The sequence below is a fragment of the Leptidea sinapis genome, chromosome 20 (genome assembly GCF_905404315.1).
Source record: "Leptidea sinapis chromosome 20, ilLepSina1.1, whole genome shotgun sequence".
NCBI classification, from domain to species: Eukaryota; Metazoa; Arthropoda; class Insecta; order Lepidoptera; family Pieridae; genus Leptidea; species Leptidea sinapis.
In genome coordinates, this window is record NC_066284.1 from 6,099,984 (window position 1) to 6,120,827 (window position 20,844).

The window sequence follows — 20,844 nt, forward strand, 5'->3', positions numbered from 1 at the left end:
ATCGCCCCCGGGAAGCGGTCCAATTTTACGTTTTTCATCGAGCGAATATGGAGATATTGAATGGGTTGTTGGGACCGTTGGTCGGAAAGGTGTGTCTAGGTGTTGGTGACTTTGTAAAGTATTTGTGCCTTCTACCTTAACGAGATAGGGTTTGGTAATGACAATTTGTTCAAGCCTTGCTTAAGCCCCCCACCACGGCATGGTGGTCCAGGGGGGGGGGGGGGGGGGTATTATTATTAAATAAATCGATATTGCTATTGGTGCTATTAAATGATCAAAAATCTTTATTTCTTTTAATCTAAATAAGGGACGAGACTAGCAGGACGTTCAGCTGATGGTAATTGATACGCCCTACCCATTACAATGCAATGCCGCTCAGGATTCTTAAAAAACCCAAAAATTCCTTGGGACATAAAATGTTAAGTCTCATTTGTCCAGCAATTTCACTAGCTACGGTGCCCTTCAGACAGAAACACAGGATTGTTTACACCTTACTGCATCACTGCAGAAATATGCGCCGTTGTGGTACCCATAATCTAGCCGGCTTCCTGTGCAAAGGAGCCTCCCACTGGTGAAATAAAGTGAAATCTTCAATATTCAAAATCTTAAAAAATTTAAAATGATTAAAGTTTAAATTGCTATAAACACTCTTTCTGCTAACCCTAGAAAGATCTCATATAGCTCTGCGGCGTCGATCATGTTGTAGGCGTTTAAACGCTCTTTTAACATAAAGGTTTTAAACACGCATTACATGTTAATCATGCCTAGCACAATTTTATTGTAGGTAAAAACACATATGTTGTGTTGATAAATTTCTGTTTTTCATTCTATATTCTATTCTATTAATAATATAATATGTACAATTACGATATGTGTGTTCACCAGTCTTTGGCCAAGATCCGGGTAAGGGACCATTCTATATGTGAAAGTGGCCTCGAGGAAGGTACTCTTGAACATATTTTTTTCTATTGCCCTAAATTGTCAATTCCTTTATACTATGACCTTCTACCGAAGGCTATCCCTCGCCCCATCAACATTTCTTTTCTTCGCACTTTATACTATTCCACTTTTATAAAGATCTTAACAAATTCGTTGCCTGCAATAATATTAAATTGTAGTTTTTATCCTCCATACTTTACTAGCCTTCTATAAGACACACTTTTCTACTAACTATAATACTAACTAGGTAGCTAATAAATTGTGAATGTTTAATATTAACCGTACTAACTCTTGTTACCTATTCGCCAGTTCACAAAAGGTGACTACAGCTATATCAACCCATCATTTCTTTTTTCTTCAGTTCTTTCTGTACTTCAATCAGCTAAGTAGAAATTAAAATCTCTCCACCCTGACATTGGCTGAATCGATAGTATACGAGTACGAGAGTTTATTACTTTTACTTACTTTAAGGCATCAGGTGGCATTTTACAATACGAGAAATCAAGATCTGTGAGGGCAAGACAGGACGTGAAGAACTGACGGAACGAAGGCGGTGGATCTCTAGGCCTTCGCCCCACCCCCCAGGGATTTCTGCCCACTTGCAACACTGACAATCGGGCGGCACAACCGCGAAGTAGAGCGCCCCACATCTGAAATGTTATATATATTTAATTGTATTTGTATTCAGTTATGTAAATTTAATATTTCGCCCACTCCGGGGCATTCTATTCCATAGCAAAATATAGAGGTACTCGTCTTGTGTTTTGCTGTCGATCTTCAAAAGTCGATAATTACAGTAAAACCACACATAACCATCCACTAATTACCAATGACCACAGATTGAACAAATTAAAAACTTTAAAAACACCAGTAGGACCCTCCATTCCACAGGATGCCGACTAGATTATGGATACCACATCGACGCCTATTTCTGCCATGAAGTAGTAATGTGTAAGCATTATTGTGTTTCGGTCAAAAGGACACCGTAGCTAGTGAAATTACTCGTCAAGCGAGACTTAACATCTTATGTCTCAAGGTGACGAGCGCAATTGTACTGCCGCTCAGAAATGTTGGATTTTTCAAGAATCCTCAGCGGCACTGCATTGAAATGGGCAGTGCGTATCAATTACCATCAGTTAAATGTCTTGCTAGTCTCGGCCCTTATTGTCATAAAAAAATACTTTAGTTAAATACTTCCAAGCAAGAGCCAATCTGGTAACATGAATATCAGTTGTCTTTGCAGGTTATGAAATTGGTTCTACAGGCCAACTTTTATGTCTAAGTATTAGTTCTTCACTTCCAAAATAAATGATTTATAATGCCACTAAATAGACAAAAATAGATAACACGTTATGATAGATCAATCACTGTTTCTTTTAACTTCAAGCACAGGGCAGATACACAAATTGTGGCAGGAATGTATAACACTTCACCACTCATACTATAGTTGCAATTAACATTTGTATCCTAAACATTAGACATGAATGTGTGATTTATTTTTACATAAGACAGCCAAAAGAGCTCACGAAAGTTAAAAAAGAACAACAGCCCCTGCACATCAGCACTACTAGAGGTGCGTTGCCAGCCTTTGGCAGTTTACTCTAGACTTGAAGGTCCCTAAATCGTATAGCATAATAATTATATTTATATTAATAGATTAATTAAAATTGACCTACAGAAAATAATAGGATTTCATCGTGGGTAAGGCCGATTACGCTCGTATGAGCATGTAATGCGTAGGGACGAACACCATATGACGAGACGAGTCATGGATATGAATGAGGCAAAGAGAGGCAGAGGCCGCCCACCAACTACCTGGACTAGAACAGTTAAGAAAGACATGACGATGCTAGGCTTAACGCCAGAAATGACCCAAGATCGCAAACAGTGGCGATCTTGTATCAGGAGGGCCGACCCCAAATAGGGAATGTGCCAGGGGATATATATATCGTGATTGCAAAGCCCATCCTCACACAACAGCGACATCTGTGGGTTGCAGTTGTGTGGCTGGCCTGACCATCAATATTTTAAATTATCTGTAGTACTTACATTTTCTAAAGTTGTTTCTGTGTTAACTAAGTTTAAATGCGTCAAAACGTTCGGTTGAGCTAAGAAATTATACAAATTCTGAAACAAAAATTATTATATTATATCAATATTATTTAAAAACAGTGGTTGAGTGTAGGTAGATATAAGCAGTGTCATGAATTGGCGGTAGTGTTAAAAAAATTTACCTAATTGATTTAAAAATAATCACAGAATGCTCTCGGTATGTTCTGTGATTTATCTAAGGCTTTCGATTGTGTTCAACATTCAACCCTGGTCAGTAAGCTATGTTACTATGGTTTAAAAGGATCTGCACTCGATCTTCTGATCTTATATTTAAATAATAGAATTCAGAGGGTTGATGTGAATAGCAGGTGATCTTCCGGGACTCCTCTCGATATAGGGGTACGACAAGGGTATATTCTTGAACCGTTCCTCTTCCTAATTTACATAAACAAAATATGTGTTACCAAATTCAAAAGATTTTTAAGAAAAGTTTGTGTTGTAAAGGTTACTATAACATAAATGATTTTCTTTATGATACTGTGACACACTGGAATGGAGGAATGGAGCGAGCGCCCCAGGCTATTTAATTATAAATGTACAATAATACATACATTTATAAATTAAGAAAAAAATCTGGGTAAAGCAGAGTTTCTTGCGCCTGTTCTTCTCATGTTTGAGAGGCATACTATTTAGAATGGGCTTATGACGTTAAATAAGAGATTTGAAATTCTATTTTGAATAAAAATATTTGAATTTAATTTATTTATATTACTTTAGCAGCCCCAAAACCAGTACGCCAGGACCGCGGCATTTGGAGTTCTATAATCTGTTTCTACCGTTTTCAAACCCATATCATTACAAAGAGTAATTTTTGAGCCCAGGTATAGAAAAGATTTTTAAATTACCTGTACATCATCTTTTAGGTTATTGTGCGAGAGGTCCAGATGAGTCAATGTGTTCAGATGGGCCGGGTTGTCGTTCAGCATGGCCGCCAAGTGCGTCACCGTCTTGCCGGTGATACCACACTGAGAGAGCGCTATCTGTCGGAGACCGTTCAGATTGTTGCCCAGCCCTGTCAGAACGCTGGTCGCTCCTAAAATTTCAATAAGATCACTTAAAGGCATATATTCAATATAGATTATATTGACGCCATAGGCGTGGCTTAACCGAGTGGTAATCACCATGCTGCTCAAAAGCGTTCAAAAGCAATTTACGTATCCGAGTGTCAAATTATAACACTTTTTCAAATTGATGCGTATGATATAATTCTATTTTGGTATCTATATTTTTCTATCTCGAAATTATTATTTTTAATCGTCTTTCACAAAACTGGCGCAATTCCCGCATGGCTTCATTTTACTATTTAAATGTAAGCTTCAAATAAATAGTATTCTGTTAATAGTTTTGCTACAGAACTAATATAATTCTCCATTCATTAGTATACTATAGCGAGTAAGACACACGCGGGATCGTCGCAGAATAAAACAATCTAATACTCTCTAATGCATTATATTCATTTTGTAACTTTTTTATTCATCTTATAGTATATTTTATATTGGGCCGAAGGCCGACCGTTCTTAATTTACTTCATTCTCTAATCTATCTTATTCGATTGTCTTCTTGTTCGCCTCAATATTCTAATATGAATCATTTATTGTTCTCTAACTTTACGGCCAACTTTATAACGATGAGTTCTTATATACGGATAAGATCCATGTTACATCTTTTGCTTGTTACAATGCCTTATTTTTCCTTATTGTGTAATGCATAGTTTCTCAACCTTAATTTGCTCACCGCCCACTTCGAGAATATGTTTTTTTCTAGAGTATTTTCGTGTATTATTTTGCCTTTTTAGACTATATTTTTTAATCTACCCACGCCCCATCTGCGCCATCTCAATGCCCCCTAATTTTCTCTGGGTCTTCTACTGCCCCACCGAAAGTCTCAAACGCCCACAAGGGGGCGTTATCGCCCACGTTGAGAACCTATGGTGTAATATAATTGGAGTGAGCTTAGTTACCTTTGTCCTCGATGTGGTTCTGCGACAGGTCGATCGTGTCCATGGCGGGCGGCGTGTGTGCCCGGGCCAAGGCGTGTCCCAGGCGGGCGGCGTGCTCCGGACGCAGGGCGGCCGCACGCCAGCTGAGGTGCCGCGGCGACGGCGCGGCGCACCGCACCACGCGGCATAGCGCCTCCCACGCCTCGCTACCGGCCCGCACGCCGTCGCCGCACACGCCCGCGAACCACGTGTTGTGTTGCAGCGCTATCAGCAGCGGTATTAGATCCCTGCCAACACATTACAGCCCCATGCTCCTTTAAGTATATAGCAGGGGCGTACATTGCTTTTCTAGCAAGGTAGGCACTGTAGATACCTTATACCTTAATAATATACCCCCTTATTCATAATGGTCCACTAACTTAAAACAGCCGCTAAGGAATGTTTTTTCTCTTCATTCTTAGGTCAATAGAAGAAGACAGAGTGAGAATTAGCTATACTTTAAATTAGAAGACTATTATGAATAAGGGGTTTAATATTTAGGTATCGCACACATAATGCAAAGAGGTTGACGTTGAGATTTACTCACGACATGTTAATTTGGTGGTTTTAAAAGTATGTAAACTAAAACTTATTGGGTGGATGTTCAATAGAAATTTTGTTATAGAATAATGGAACTAAATTACCTAACACTAGTGGTATATATTAGGCACGCACCCGGTATGTAGGTAGTATTAAAGTTAGCGCAATAGTTATCGACATTACAACACATAATAATAACTGCAATAGATTTGAGCTACATATGAAAATTGTAAGAAGCTGCAAGCACATCCAAACAAAAAAAACCGGCGCGATATCGGGAACTTCATTGACGTAACAGGCCAATTAGTGATATTCGCAAGTTACTACACAATCTGCGATCGAAGTGGAATGTATATAGTCCGAATACTAATATAATGTAGAGCCAAAGAGCATTTTTTTACAGATTCAGTGCGCAGTGGAATCTGAGAGAATCGCAGTACGGGACCGGAAGGATTTTGAAAAAGTCCCATAGCACCCCCTAGTTTTTATGGCTAAGATAAACGACGGACTATAGTTTTACGGGTCGAGGACTGTTGTTTTCAAATTAATTTATAATTAAACTCAATAGCACATATTTTATAACACGAGTAAGTGTACGCGTACACCCAGTCGTATGGTCAAAGAAATACTAAAAATAGCTCTGATCTGATATTTAGGCAGACTTTAAGAACTTAAATGATACATCATGTCGTTCAGTTGAATGGACAGGGTATCAACTCAAAAAGTGCAAAATTTTACTTAAAGCGTCAAATTTTCGCGAGAGTTATAGAATCCGGTAAGTAAGTACCTACGTAAAGGAATTTTGATATAAGTAGGTACCTAGCTGCTGTGAAACAAATTGTTAATTCTTATTTTATACTAGCTGACCCAACGAGACGCTGTTTTGTTCATACTAAATAATAAATATGCATATACATAATAAGAATTTGCTTTTAATAATATGTCAAAAGTCATCGTGAAAATCTAAACCAAAGAAAGGAGTAAGAAGTAAAACAAAATGGTATTTATGAATGATCCACATTATTAATTTGGATAATTAATTAAGAGTTTTCATTATTAGGATGAGTAGCATCTTACTCGTGTTTTCCTTTATAATGATAAATATATTATCTGCATCTCTCATAAAATAGGTAAATGCTTAAGGCAACGGACAACCTGTCTTCAAAACCTACAGTCTAAACCCCTTATTCATAATGGTCCGCTAACTTAAAACAGCCGCTAAGGAGTGTTTTTTCTTATTCTGACTTAGGTCAATAGAAGAAGACAGAGTGAGAATTAGCAATGCTTTAAGTTAGCAGACTATTATGTATAAGGGGGGTAGCCTTTAAGTCGAATCGAATAATTTTGTCTTAAGGAGAGGCATTAATTTTGCAGTCGAATATTTCCGATTTGTACTTTTGTCTGTTATAAGAGATTAGTAGTATGTCTAAGTAAGCACTTAATAAAAAAAAATTCAATCCAATTTAAGTCTTGGATGTATTGTGTGTACGTATGCCTGTTTCTTACTGAAGGATGAATAAAATTATTATTTTAATATAATATTATTTTGATAATGCACAAGATTTACTTAACTTTTAAATAATGAAATTAGTAGAAGTTCGATCACTACATTAACAATAATTTCGTTGTTCCCTTTTAGAATCATTTTATAATGTCAAAGCTGAACTGTCAAACTGTGCCTTTAAATATTATTTCGTGATTAATGCAAAAATAAAATTTGAAATAAAAATAAATAAAGATCATAATCGAAATAAAAACTATCCTATCTCTCAAGTTATAACTACCCTCAGTCTAAACATTTTCATTAATATCGGTTCAGTACTTCATCACGGAAAACCACGCTATGTTGTACTTATGCTGTTCTATTAAACTACGAAACAGACTAAACCAATTGGAATAAAACTTATACCATAAGTTGCAGTATGTTTTGGAGGTTTTAGTTTAATGGTGATTACACGTGCAAATGATAAAATTGTTCTATCAAAATGGGTGTTCTGTTCGGGCAACGTTCCGCGCGCTTCGCCCATTTTACGGGCACCATAATCGTCCTACCGAGAGGACTATTCGCAGTGTGGTGGATAAATTTGAGTCCACTGGTTCAGTAAACGATCAACCAACACCCGTACGTCGACGAAACGCAAGATCTACCGAAAACATCGCCGCTGTCCGTGAGAGCATGCAGGAGAATCCGAGGCAGTCGATTTCGCGTCGCTCACAAGAACTCGGCCTTTCACAGACCACAACTTGATGAATTTTGCGTCGTGACTTGGGCCTGCACCCGTACAAAATTCAACTGACCCAGAAGCTGAAGGTAAACGACCACACAAAGACTTGTGTTCGCTGAATGGGCTCTGGAGCAGTTGGCAACTGACCCTAATTTTCATCGAAAAATCATCTTCAGCGATGAGGCCCATTTCTGGATGAATGGGTACGTGAACAAACAAAATTGTCGAATTTGGGCCGATACAAATCCACATGAACACAAAAACCCGACATGGCACTCGTCTAAGACATAAATAAGTCTAAGACATAATCATTACCACGCCATTCAAGTTATGGTTGAACAATCACTTCTGTATCGAGTTACGTTTTTTTTTCAAGGTTTTGCTTTAACAGATTAATATTGTCTTCAATGGAAATCTTAGTGTCTTTGTAATCAATGGAAACAATACTCACCTTTGATCTAAATGATCAAAATCTTTTAAATGCAGTAGCCGAATATCATGGGCCAAATATATAGTATCAATGTCCCACGCTACTTCAGCCCTGAAAATAAAAAAACAGTATACTTTTAACATAATATTATAATTGAGGAAGTGACTTTTATGTCTGTTATTCTTTAGTAAATTACTCGACCTGTCTTGATGATAAGTCATATAAATAGACAGACATAACAAAGGAACGATTTATCCTGTTGTTGTGTTTTTATCCTGTGTTACGACAAATTGTATTTGTCGTATTTTAATTAATATTTAACAATTATAAGTTAAACATAAATAACCAGAGATTGGAACTTGTGGACACTACGGTCTTCTTGAGTATCACGTTAGATAAAAAGCTTCAGTGGGGTCCACATATTGCCCATCTAGCAGACTCGGCTGTGCGGCATATGCAGTTAGAAAGATTAGAGAGTACACGAATGTTGTGACCGCTAGATTAGTGTACTTCAGTTATTTTCACAGCATCATGACGTACGGTATTTTACTATGGGGTCATGCTGCTGACATTGATATAGTGTTTGCTCTGCAAAAGAGAGTTGTTCGTGCTATATATCAGCTTGGTTATAGACAGTCTCTCAAAGAAAAATTTAAAGAAATAAATATTATGAATGTTCATTGTCAGTACATTTATGAAAATTTAATATACGTTCACAAAAATCGTCACCTTCTTGCTCTTAATAGTGATTTTCATTATTATAACACTAGAAATAAGGGATTGCTTGTAACTAATTCTAGTAGGCTTCATAAGATACATAATAGCTTTAAGGGTTAATGTATACACTTCTATAATAAAGTCCCAGCCACTGTTCATTTCATGAACATCATGTTCAGTTCATCATTATCTATAAATAAATTTAAATGTTTTATAAAAAAAAATGGCTCTGTCGTAAATCCTATTACTCCACTGCTGAATCGGACTGCCTGGGACTAGATTGTGATTATTTTATAGCGATAGAAATGACTGTACAATATTGTATATTTTTATTGAAAAGAGCGAAAAAAAAGAATGCTGGGAGAGTTTCTTGCGCGCCATTTGTTTCCGAAGCGCTAGTAGTAGTATCTAGTAGTTATTAGAAATGACATCAAAAAGAATTCTAAAGGAATCAATTTTGAGAAAATAGATGCCTTTTATGCCTTTTTTATATACGTCGTGAACGTCAAAGTATTACTTCATATTATATTTTAGTGTTAATTCCGCAACTTTTATATTTCCCAATAACCAATCAAATTAGTTCAAGCAGTTTTACGTTCCGAATAGCCCAGTCGTTCGGTAGAGGGTTGAGCGGCGAATAATCTTCGGTGGAGGAAGCATATAACCCCTTACTGTAAGCCGTGCGGTTGGGTTTTAAGTGCATTCAGCATGTAGAATAACAAAATTTTGATAATTATTTAATGTCTGCAAAATAACGCCTAAATAAATAAAAACAATTAAATTTCCTGTTTACATCTGGCTGCGGAGTGGTTGCGGTTAAGTGCGCAACGGCAACCATGACGTTTCAAGTTGTCTAGATATGTTGCTAAGAGATGGTGTATACTTTATTTTAATAACTTTATTTATTTATGGTGTATGTGGCTGATGCAGCTACTGTACTCAATAACATTTGTATTAATTTACATTTACTTTTTTGATTTACTCGTGTAAAACAATGACTATTTGACGTTTGAGTGTATCTGTTGCATCATTTTACATATTATATTGTAATTTGAAATGATTTGTAAATCGTTGTACTTAAATGTAAATCTTGGTATAAAAGAGTGGCAATGAGTTTCTTGCTACTTCTTCTCATTAGCTCAACCCTTTACGAAGTAGCGGTAGATTCAATAAGAAAAAAAATTTTTTTTTGACATTCATAAGTGTCATTTCCGTGACCTACGTGAATAAACTGATTTTGATTTGATTTAACTAATAAACGAAATGTTTCCAAAAAATATTAATATTATTTTATTTCAAAATACTAGTGACTAGTGAATGTGTGTGGTCACTAAACAACAGATGACCCGTACGCTAGGTTGCCCACCTCTTCCATGAAAAACAAGACCTGACTGAGTAGAAGGAAATTTTATTGAAGTAAGCGTTACTGTGCGGAAATCCATAATTATACAAATGATTTGAGTTTTCTTTAGTTTTAATACCGTTGAGTTGAGTCTCGTGTCAGATTTTGGCGAGACATCACGTCCTGAGGATGCCTTGTGTAGAGGCGAAACACGTGTCGAATTGTTTAAAGCCAAATAATGGCGGAATTAAAACTAAAGAAAACTCAAATCATTTGTATAGTATATAAGGTCTATTTTCTCCTTAACCGGAATAATCTGCCTATAACAGCGTAGAAACGCAACATCATAATCTAACGCGTAGTGCAATGCGATATGGCCCCTAACTTCCAATTACCTAAGAAAAAAGGATTCTCAATAATGTTCTGAAATTTTTAAATAATTTACGGCGCAAACAACACCACGCCATTGACTATTGTAAAATAAATACAATGTTATCGGTATATTGGGAACAGGAAAACGTCGCAAAAAGTATAAGCGTTCAATTACTGTGTCCGAGTTTTGTAACGAAGCCCCAAGGACTTTGCGTCACGCACACGCACCGAATTGCATACCTAAATGGTACAAATGATTTAAGTTTTCTTTAGTGTTAATTCCGCTTTTTTATATTTGTTTTTAAAACAATTTGACAGGTGTTTCGCCTCTACACTAGGCATCCTCAGGACGTGTTGGTTTTGAGAACAGTCTCAGCCAGATTTTGGCGAGACAACACGAGGATGCCTCGTGTAGAGGCGAAACACGTGTCGAATTGTTTTAAAAACAAATATAAAAAAGCGGAAATAACACTAAAGAAAACTTAAATCATTTGTATAATTATGGATTTCCGCAAAGTAACGCCTAATTCAATATTTTTTTTTTTTTACCTAAATGGTGTTTGACAGAGGTCGCACATCGCTGCGTACTGGTTCGAGAAATCACCGCAAGTCGAATGCTTTCTTGTGCCACATACTGGTTGTAGAGGGAACGGTAGATTCACCTGTGAATTGTAATTCAATATTATCTTTAATCATAAACACAGCTATAATATTCAAGGCGTAACCATGACTCATTTATTGTTATAAAACCACATGTCATGCAGATAGGTAGATATTAGCTTATAGTTGGTAGACAGCTATCAATAGCCATGTGGCATTGCTTTAGCATTAGGTGATATCTCCAGCCTAAGAAAACTAAGAGACTTGGAGGATTCACAAGTTATATAACTAAATTTCTTATATGGGGAAATCAATACGCAACCTTATTTTTGCGTAAGACAAAATGTCCTGTGTATATGAACAATATTCTTTTTTTGTTGTTATTCGTTTATCTGCAATCATTGCCACAACTATAAACAAATGTGTTAGGGTGTTTTTTAGCAGGTCATGTGTATTCTCTAATGAAAATATCTACTTATTTTATTTTTTTAAATTTCCTAACAGTTCGCAACATCAAAATGTCTTTTTGCTTCAGGCGCAAGTTGTAGGTCCTCATTTTTAGGCTTACAGCCAATTCGTATGAACAATATTTTATCATCATTAAACTAACAGCTAACAAGCTTTAATCTAGCAGCACAGTCACCAAATTGAGTTAATTGAACCAATGAAAGTTACTGCGGCAATTGTGTGGGTCATCATCTGATGTGACATTGCATTGAAATAGTGAAAGTTAAAATTAAATGAACCTTGGATATGATGTCCTCCATGGCTACGTTAGGAAATAGGTCATCAAATGCGGCAGCGAGTGCGTGAACCGTATTTATAACGCCCTCTGACGATCCTTCTTCACCTAAAATATTGTGTTACTTAAATATTCTTACAAATAAATCTAATTTTAACAAATCCCAGGCCAAAATGTACACTCACAATGCAGAAAAAACCTTGAGGAATGTACATGTACCTATATGTAATTGTTTATAAAATTACAAACATACATTCAAATATTTTTATTCAAAATAGGATATAGGATGATATTATTATTGAAAGTCAAAAACTACCACCACCCATTTGAAAAAGTATGCCTCGGACCTGAGAAGAATGGTCCAAGAAACTCCGCGGGCTTTTTTTTTTTCATAAAATATAGGGTTATAAAGCAATCTCGAACTATTAAAGTTATTATTTAATAGCCCAAGGGTGGTCACTGTATTCCCAATCTGCGGTATCATTAATTATCATTTCTTAATTAAGAAAGTCATTTATGTTATAGTAACCTTCACCACACAAACGTTTTTAAATTATTCTTTTGAATTTCGTAATACATTTGTTTTGAAAATTTTTCTCTTCCTCTTTGGATCTTGTTGTAAAAGCATAATATATACATCGCCCCACAAAAAACTTACTAATTCGACTAAGCCGAGTAGTAGGCATTATAAGTTTATGTCTGTTCCTGCTGTTAACATTATGGTTATGACAGCTTCTAGCAAATTCACTTATATGTCTACATAACACAATACATTATATAATATTATGTTGCCCAATTTTCTCCTAGCCCTATTAAAGGCTCAATTGTTGATGCAGTGCTGTCGAGACCTCATATCAATGCAAGTTTATCTATGAATCTACAGAGAGGATTTCTCACACCGACTCCTAGCATGACTCTACCCTTCATAGTATGATTCTCGAAGAGATTTCATCCCCATTTGTATATGTTCCAAGTATGGACCAAAGTATTGTCTTAAAGTATGGTGCTTTTTAGTTTATATGACATACGAGGGGTGGCTGATATAAAATCTACTTTGTTAAAGAAAGTTTTGAAAATCGAACTGGCCACTGCAAAATCATATTCTATATTTATTCCTTTTTCAAAATTATGACGCTTATTTTTTTTCGCTTGCTTTTGTTTTTTGGCGCGGCTTTGATTTCACCATGTCGAAAGAAAATTGTAAAATGATGAAATTTGAGCATCGAGCAGTGATTAAATTCCTAAGTAAAGAAGGAAATACGCCTACGCAGATCAGAGAGCGCATGTTAAAGGTGTTTGGTGATTCAAGTCCTTCTGAATTCGTCATAAAGTTTTGGTCGAAGCAATTTAAACATGGCCGTGAGAGCCTGGAAGACGACCCACGTAGTGGAAGGCCAATTTCTGCTGTTACCGCAGATAATGTTGAAAAGGTGAAGAACCTGATTCTTGCAGATCGGCGAATCTAATGGCCACCGTATTTTGGGATGTCGAAGGGATTTTGATGATAGATTATTTGCCTAAAAATACAACAATTAATGCTGAATATTATGCAAACTTGCTTGACTAGCTTCGTGAACAAATCAAAGAAAAGCGGAGAGGCAAACACAGCAAAGGTGTTCTGATTTTACAAGACAATGCTCCTGTACACACAGCCTTAACGGCGAGGTCAGCCCTGAGCAAAAACGGCTTCACAGAAATTAACCATCCACCTTATAGTCCAGATCTGGCTCCCTGTGACTATTTCTTATTCAAAGATTTAAAGAAAAAATTGAGGGGTCGCAGATTTTCGACGGACGAAGAAATGAAGGAGGCTATGACTGACCATTTTGACGAGCAAAATAAAAATTACTATTATAACGGCATGATGTCACTTATTTGCAAATGTCATAAGTATATTTCACTTGCAGGAGACTATATAGAAAAATAAAAATAAAACTAGCCATCAAAGTCTTTTCTTTCATAGTTAGGTAGATTACTTATCAGCCTCCCCTCGTACATATGTATGCTGAGATGGTTTGGACATATCGAGAGAATGAATGAAGAACGATTGACGAAGAAAATGTATAAGGCCAGTGTGAATAAAAGTGTTGGAAGGGGTAGACCTAGGCGGACGTTTCAAGATCAAATCAGGGACGTCTTGAAAAAAAGCCAGGTCAAGAGTACCCTAAACCGGAGAGCATGTATGAAAGGAATAATGAAAGTGGACGAAGCGAAAGAAGTATGTAAGGATCGTAGCAAGTGGAAAGAAGTGGTCTCTGCCTACCCCTACGAGAAAGAGGCGTGATTTTATGTATGTATGTATGTATATGTACTTATACACAATACCCACCACAACAGAGCTACTATGATCTTACGAGTCACACATTAGCATTGGTGGCATCAACTAAGGAGTAATCAAAAAATATAATATAATATAAAATCTTTATTCCTACTTCTCCAGTTGTCTTAATTTTCAAGGAAAAGGATGACAAACGAGTGTTCGGGTCACCTGGTGTTAAGTGTTTATCACCTCCCACATTCCCACAAGTGGGAGGCCCCTATGCACAGGATGCCAGCTAGATTATGGGTACTACAACGGAGCCTATTTCTTCTGTGAAGCAGTAATTTGTAAACATTACTGTGTTTCGGTCTGAAGGGCGCCGTAGCTAGTGAAATTATTGGGAAAATAAGACTGAACATCTTATGTCTCAAGGTGACGAGCGCAATTGTAGTGCCCCTTAGAATTTTTGGGTTTTTCAAGAATCCTGAGTGGCACTGCATTATGTTATGGGTAATGTAAGCTCAATTACCATCTGAGCTGAACATCCTGCTCGTCTAGTCCTTTATTTTCATTAAAAAAAATCTTTTGCAATATCCATGTCATATCACCCCGGAAACACCATACAAGGAAACTTATTCCATAGCTTGAAATCTGCACTGTGGAGGTGGTGCACACACATCCAGATGGTGGGGATGATATTCTTATTTGTGGTATAATGTGCGATGATGGAATTTGGGGGCGGGAATCACGTAAAACAGCTCATTAGAACACTTAAGGTAGTTCTTGTCCAAGGAATAGTTTGTCATATTGAAAAATAATTTATTACTGCTAGAGAATCATTTATTGAATTAAAAAAAACACTACTTAATTTGACATAATATGAGAATAAAAAAACATACAAAGAATGACACAATGAAGACTTAAAACCTCTTAAACTTCTGCCATCTTAACTATTCTTAACTTCTTTTTTCTGAATTGATAGTAATGTGTAAACAAATTTCTGCCAACTCAAAAATGTTTTTAATGGGTAGGCCCATTTGAGTCCTATTAATTAATTAATATTATAAATGTGAAAGTTTGTATGTCTGGATGTATGTTTGAACTTCTTTAACGCAAAAACTACTGAATGGATTTTGGTGAAACTTTGCAATTATATAGCTTACACACCAGAATAACATATAGGTATATCTTGAATTATCTATACATTTAAATAAAATGGAGTGTCTGTTTGTAATATTGTAATAACCGTTTTTTACTAAATATATATTATGAATATATATATGGTACATACACCAAAATATTTTTTTTTTACAATTTTTGTCTGTCTGTCTGTTTGTTCCCGCTAATCCGGCGACTTTTATTGGCAGGTAACTGATGTAATAAGGAGTAACATAGGCTACGTTTATTTTAGAAAAATAAAGCAATGTCCAAGAAACGGTCTAACTCTAAAAATAATTTATATGGCAAAACAATGTTTGCCGGGTCAGCTAGTATGAATATAAACATCTTAGTATTAGTCATGTGTAACTCTTTACATAAACATTATTGTGATGCAAATATTTTAACAGATTCAATTGAATAAAATTTGTTCAAATTATTGTTTTGAATGTTTCATTTGGAGCCCAGAATTTTACTGAATCTTCAGAAATAATTTGAGCAAACAGAGCACAAGCTTAGGGAATTGTGATTCATGGAGCAAACAAGCAACAAATTGCAAAGGAGGAAGAAAAGAAAGTTAATTGCAATGGGTCCCCCATATTAAAGGATTGGCAAATAGGCTTAGTTCTGCAGCATATGCGGATAAAAAATTAGACAGTTAACCGACACATATAGGGCACAATTAGTATACTTTTGTTATTTTCATAATATTATGTCCTATGGTATATTGTTATGGGGCAGTGCGACCAATATTAATGCCATCTTTGTGCTGTACCAGAGGGCTATATGCGCTATTTATAACCTAGGTCAGAAAGAATCATTAAGAGAAAATTTTTAAGAAATAAACATTTTGACTGTTGAAGCACATTGAGGAATTTGCTAGAAACTGTGACAATCATAATATTAACATGAGGAACAAACATAAACTTGTTTTGCCTACTTTTTGGTTAAGTCGAGTTTAGTAAGTCTTTTATTGGCATATGAGTATATGCTTCTACAATTTGATCCCAGAAAATGTAGAAAACAAATGTGTTACGAAATTTAAAATAATTGTTAGAAAAACATTTGTGTGTGTAAGGTTACTATAGCATAAACTATTTTCTTAATGATACCACAGACTGAGAATGAAGCGAACACCCTCTGGCTCTTAAATTTATGGTTATTGTACAATAATACATTGTAATCCATATTTTATAAAAAAAAAGCCCACTTGCGCCTGTTCTTCTCAGGTCTGAGGCAGTCTATTTTGAATAAAAATATTTGAATTTGAATTCATCAACAAAGTGTATTTGTTTGGTTAACTCAAAATAGAAAAAAAAACCAGTCAAATACATTTTTCTATACTAAAAATGTGTAGATCTGTAGGTATGTTGTTTTAAATTTATATAAACGCGAGTTAAACACTCGTTTGTCCTCCTATTCCTTAAAAAAAAAACATATCTGATTTTTTTTCTGATCTTTCACTAATCTGAATGTTTTAAATGGATAGAATCAGATTCACATGAGTCATTATAAACAAAGAGCCTTTTTAACCATGACTTAAATGTATTAATTTCAATGTTACTGTCCGGAGATATTTACAAACAATGGAAACAATGACATTAATGATTAGTCACTTCATTTTACTCACCAATGAGAATTGAAACGGGCTTGTGCTCATGAATCAGTGTTATGGATACATGATTTGCTTTTTTGCTCTCGAGAGCCTCTATTTCCATTAAGTGAAATCCATTATCAACCTTTAATAAACATAATGTTTTAATACATTATCAAATTAATACTAGTATCAGTAAACATTAAAAATAAACCTCACCCTTGTTGGTATCTTTGTAGTAGTTATATATATTCTATATGATGTTATGACCTAAAACACATTGAAATTAAAATATATTAATTATTAAAATTAATTCATAGAAGTTCCAGACTCAAAATTGTTAGTAGACCTTAAATTTTGATAGTTAATTGAAGGCTACAGTAATATTCTTCATTCCATAATTAGTTGCTAATCGCTAAATCAAATATTCTCAAATTAGGTACTTCAACTAGCATAAATAAAATAAAAACACAAAAATCTTACCAGTACTCTATTATCTACTTTGTCTCCCCTCGATTCCATCCGAATCAAGGACTTGTATAATACCTTAACATTTTTCCCCAATACATTAATAATGCTTTCTGCAAATCAAAACTAATCTATTAGTGTCTATAACTTCGCAATAAATTTTATGTAAATTATAATATAAATGATTTATTATTAGTTTTAAAAATTATAATACCAGTTAATTCTTGAGATAATTGGGATTTTGTTGGCATTTTTGCAATATTCTTCAATGTCATCACTCCATTAGATTCGGTTTATAGATACAAGTAAAACTACTCCATTTTTGGCTCATAGTATAAACTGAGACATATTTATTTAGCTAAAAAATATAAATTATTTTCGTCAACATTATTTTTTCTACAAGTCTATCCCTATTGTGCAAAACCACAGATTACAGAACACTATTACGAACACAGATGACTTTACTCTACCCGGGTACAAATCACAGAGAACTTTTCAACTGTTCAACTTACAGTACACAATCAAAGAGTATTTAACTAATACGTTCAGAATTTCCATATTTTTTTTTATGTCATTTGCACAGAAACAACATAATAAAACTCCTACTTCCTACCCCTCGTTTACACCAAGGTATTATACACGTATTTCACAAGTTTCATGCAAATTACATATACAAGTTGTATGCAATGTTTTCAAAATACAAAAACATAAAACTTGTAGACAACATTTGTATGAAACTTGTCTGATGAAATTGTTTTTCACTTATTACTTGTCTACATGTATATGGTCTCATGTTTAATAGTTGTTGTAGGCTTGTAGTTAAACTTGTTAAAGACATGTCAGTGCAGAAGTTAATGAATTTGCCAACACAATTGACTACTGGTACAGACAATAGAAAGTGAAGGTACTGCGAAACTTTGCTTCATAAGTGCAGGATACTATCTATATCTTGTATCATAAAAAAATAAGGAAATTCAAGAAAACCACGCAAGTACTGGTCGCGATCATTTTTGGGGAGACGACAGCAAGAAGGGGCCTATCGTTCCTTATTGGATGATTTAAGAATAGAAGACGGAAGTGGATTCAGAAACCATGTTAGAAAGAGACCAGTAAATTTGGAAAATTTGCTTCAAAAAGTTGCACCATACTTATAATCGAGATGCCATCATCCTGAAAAGGAAGACAAACGAGCGTACGCACGGGTCACCTGGTACGTGATCACCACACACAGTCTCTTGCAACACCAGAGGAATCACAGGAGCGTTGCCGGCCTTGTAGGAAGGCGGACGCGCTTTTTTTTTGTTAGCTGTTTATTTGAGATTTCTAGCTACTGGTGACTCATATTCTTCTTTGTATATCAAAGGCAAAATGTAGTTAATGCATTACTGATGCGTGCGAGACGATTATAAAAGTATCGAAAGAATATCTTAATATAAGGCGAGAAAAATATTGCTAATAAAGCTTATGTCTTTGAGCACTAAATGTATCTACTTCTTTTCCACAAAAAAAAAGCTGTCTGTCCGGTAAATGTTTAAAACTTTATCCACCAAGCATGTATAGAGTAAGTAATATAACTTGTTTTAAATAAGTATTATACATAAACTTCAATAAAATTAACAATACTTGTTAAAAACATGTATGTTTTATGTTGGTGTGAACTCTGACAATGTATCAAACATGTCTTAGATCTATATGTGATTCAAGAATGTTTTTGACAATTGCAATACATGTTAAAAACTTATAATTTTGTTTTGATAAGTATTCTACAAGTTTTGTATAAAACAAGTTTTTTGACTTGTTTCTTGCTGTAAACGAGGGGCTAGACTCCTAGGTGTTAAACTTCTAAGCTCCTACTACTTATAACTTAATATATTAAACAAAGTCGTGTTAGTTACCCCACTTATAACTCAAGAACGACTGGACCAAATTTTATGATGTTTGATTTTTTGCATTTCTTTTAATCCGGAATAGGATATTAAGTATTAAAATATCTAAAACAACAAGAGAAAATATTAATAAAAACAATGTTAATTTTGTCATACATTTTGTATGGATTGATATTTTCATGACATCTCGAGAATAGAAAGATTAAAATGTTATTTTTTGTTAGTTTCACGCTACATTAGTAACGAAACACAAGTAGTGATTATATTCTCTTTGGAAACACAAATGAAAGCGCACATTATCACATTATTATGATGTTATTCAAGTTGACCGGTTGATGTTTTTGTTTCGAGTTTCTATTTGCTTATTGTGCCAATATTATCATTAACAATGCCGCAATCACGATGACCAAATTTCCCGACAAATCCGTAATGCAACTAGGATTCGAAACATTGCGAATAAAAGGACCGAAGAAGAACAAGAAATTGCACGAGAAGAGCCCGCTTTAGTATGGCTCAACTTCGTGCTTCTCAATCAAAATAGAAAAACACCTGAATATTCTAGCAAACACTCAAAAATACAATGGTTGTTTCCAAATGACCTCATTCATCATGTATTCAATACTGTAGAAGAATAATATCCTATACTAATTCTTATGTATTATGTATGCTATTTCTAATGAAAGTGTTTATAAGTCCAGATTGAGGACAGAGGACAAATTCACCATCAAATTGGATCATTGCAACCGCTGGAAGATGCACAGCATAAATTTTTATAAATCATAGGCAACATAGATAAACAGCTTGATAGACGTCAAGAGATCAATGCAGCAATGAAAAGAGCAATTTTTAAAGATCAAATACTTCATGAACATGATGCATTGGTTAGGATTTTCAAGACTTCTTTGGAGCGCATGCCAAATGATGAATACATTCGTGATGAGAGCGGATAAATGACCATCTAGAACACACGAACGCACATTTAACGCTCCAACAATTAGTTTCTTTTCACTTTTATATTATGTTCCAGGCCAGGCGCCTGTCTTAATAGATTCGTAGATGGCTAGATACGTAATGCACTCCGTTCGTGGTAATATAGAGTTGCCAAGTCTAACTCACGGGCACTTACCCCTTCTCAGAGCAAAGATTATATGTTGAGACTTGGAAGCGCTAGCACGCAGTCGCCATTCGCAGAGCCACTTGTAAGTTTCTTCAAACTGAAGCTGGAGTTCATTATTTGCTCCTAGAATCTTCATCGATGGACAGAAATGCTATTTTGTCAGCGTATGTTGCATCTGTAATATCATCGGCTACCGGTAAATCACAGGTGAAAATATTATATAGCACCAGTCCCAGAGCTTTGGGGGTACTCCTGCTTCAATTTTGTGTAACTCTGATCTTGCATCAACTTGTTTGACCTGGAACAGGTGTTCTGACAGGTACGAAGACAAAAAAAGGAATAATGAGTGTGGCAGTTTATTCTT

The 20,844-nt window shown here is 35.3% G+C and overlaps 1 protein-coding gene across 4 annotated transcripts in view; it reads right to left on the reverse strand.

Annotated features, from left to right (window-relative positions):
* The window catches only part of LOC126970286 (F-actin-uncapping protein LRRC16A), a 48,777-nt gene extending 30,869 nt beyond the window's left edge, over positions 1 to 17,908 (reverse strand). For all 4 annotated transcript variants that reach the window (XR_007730604.1, XR_007730603.1, XM_050816112.1 and 1 more), the window contains exons 1-11: positions 17,692 to 17,908; positions 17,493 to 17,590; positions 17,229 to 17,279; positions 17,046 to 17,154; positions 12,002 to 12,105; positions 11,205 to 11,317; positions 8,246 to 8,335; positions 5,012 to 5,277; positions 3,897 to 4,084; positions 2,989 to 3,066; positions 1,405 to 1,589 (exon numbers count right to left, since the gene is read on the reverse strand). Coding sequence is in view for 2 of the 4 variants with exons in the window: in XM_050816112.1 (XP_050672069.1) it covers positions 1,405 to 1,589; positions 2,989 to 3,066; positions 3,897 to 4,084; positions 5,012 to 5,277; positions 8,246 to 8,335; positions 11,205 to 11,317; positions 12,002 to 12,105; positions 17,046 to 17,154; positions 17,229 to 17,279; positions 17,493 to 17,590; positions 17,692 to 17,752 (1,343 nt within the window). In the remaining 2 variants the exon portion in view is untranslated. The remainder of the gene's footprint in view (positions 1 to 1,404; positions 1,590 to 2,988; positions 3,067 to 3,896; positions 4,085 to 5,011; positions 5,278 to 8,245; positions 8,336 to 11,204; positions 11,318 to 12,001; positions 12,106 to 17,045; positions 17,155 to 17,228; positions 17,280 to 17,492; positions 17,591 to 17,691) is intronic.
* Positions 17,909 to 20,844: the final 2,936 nt, after the last annotated feature.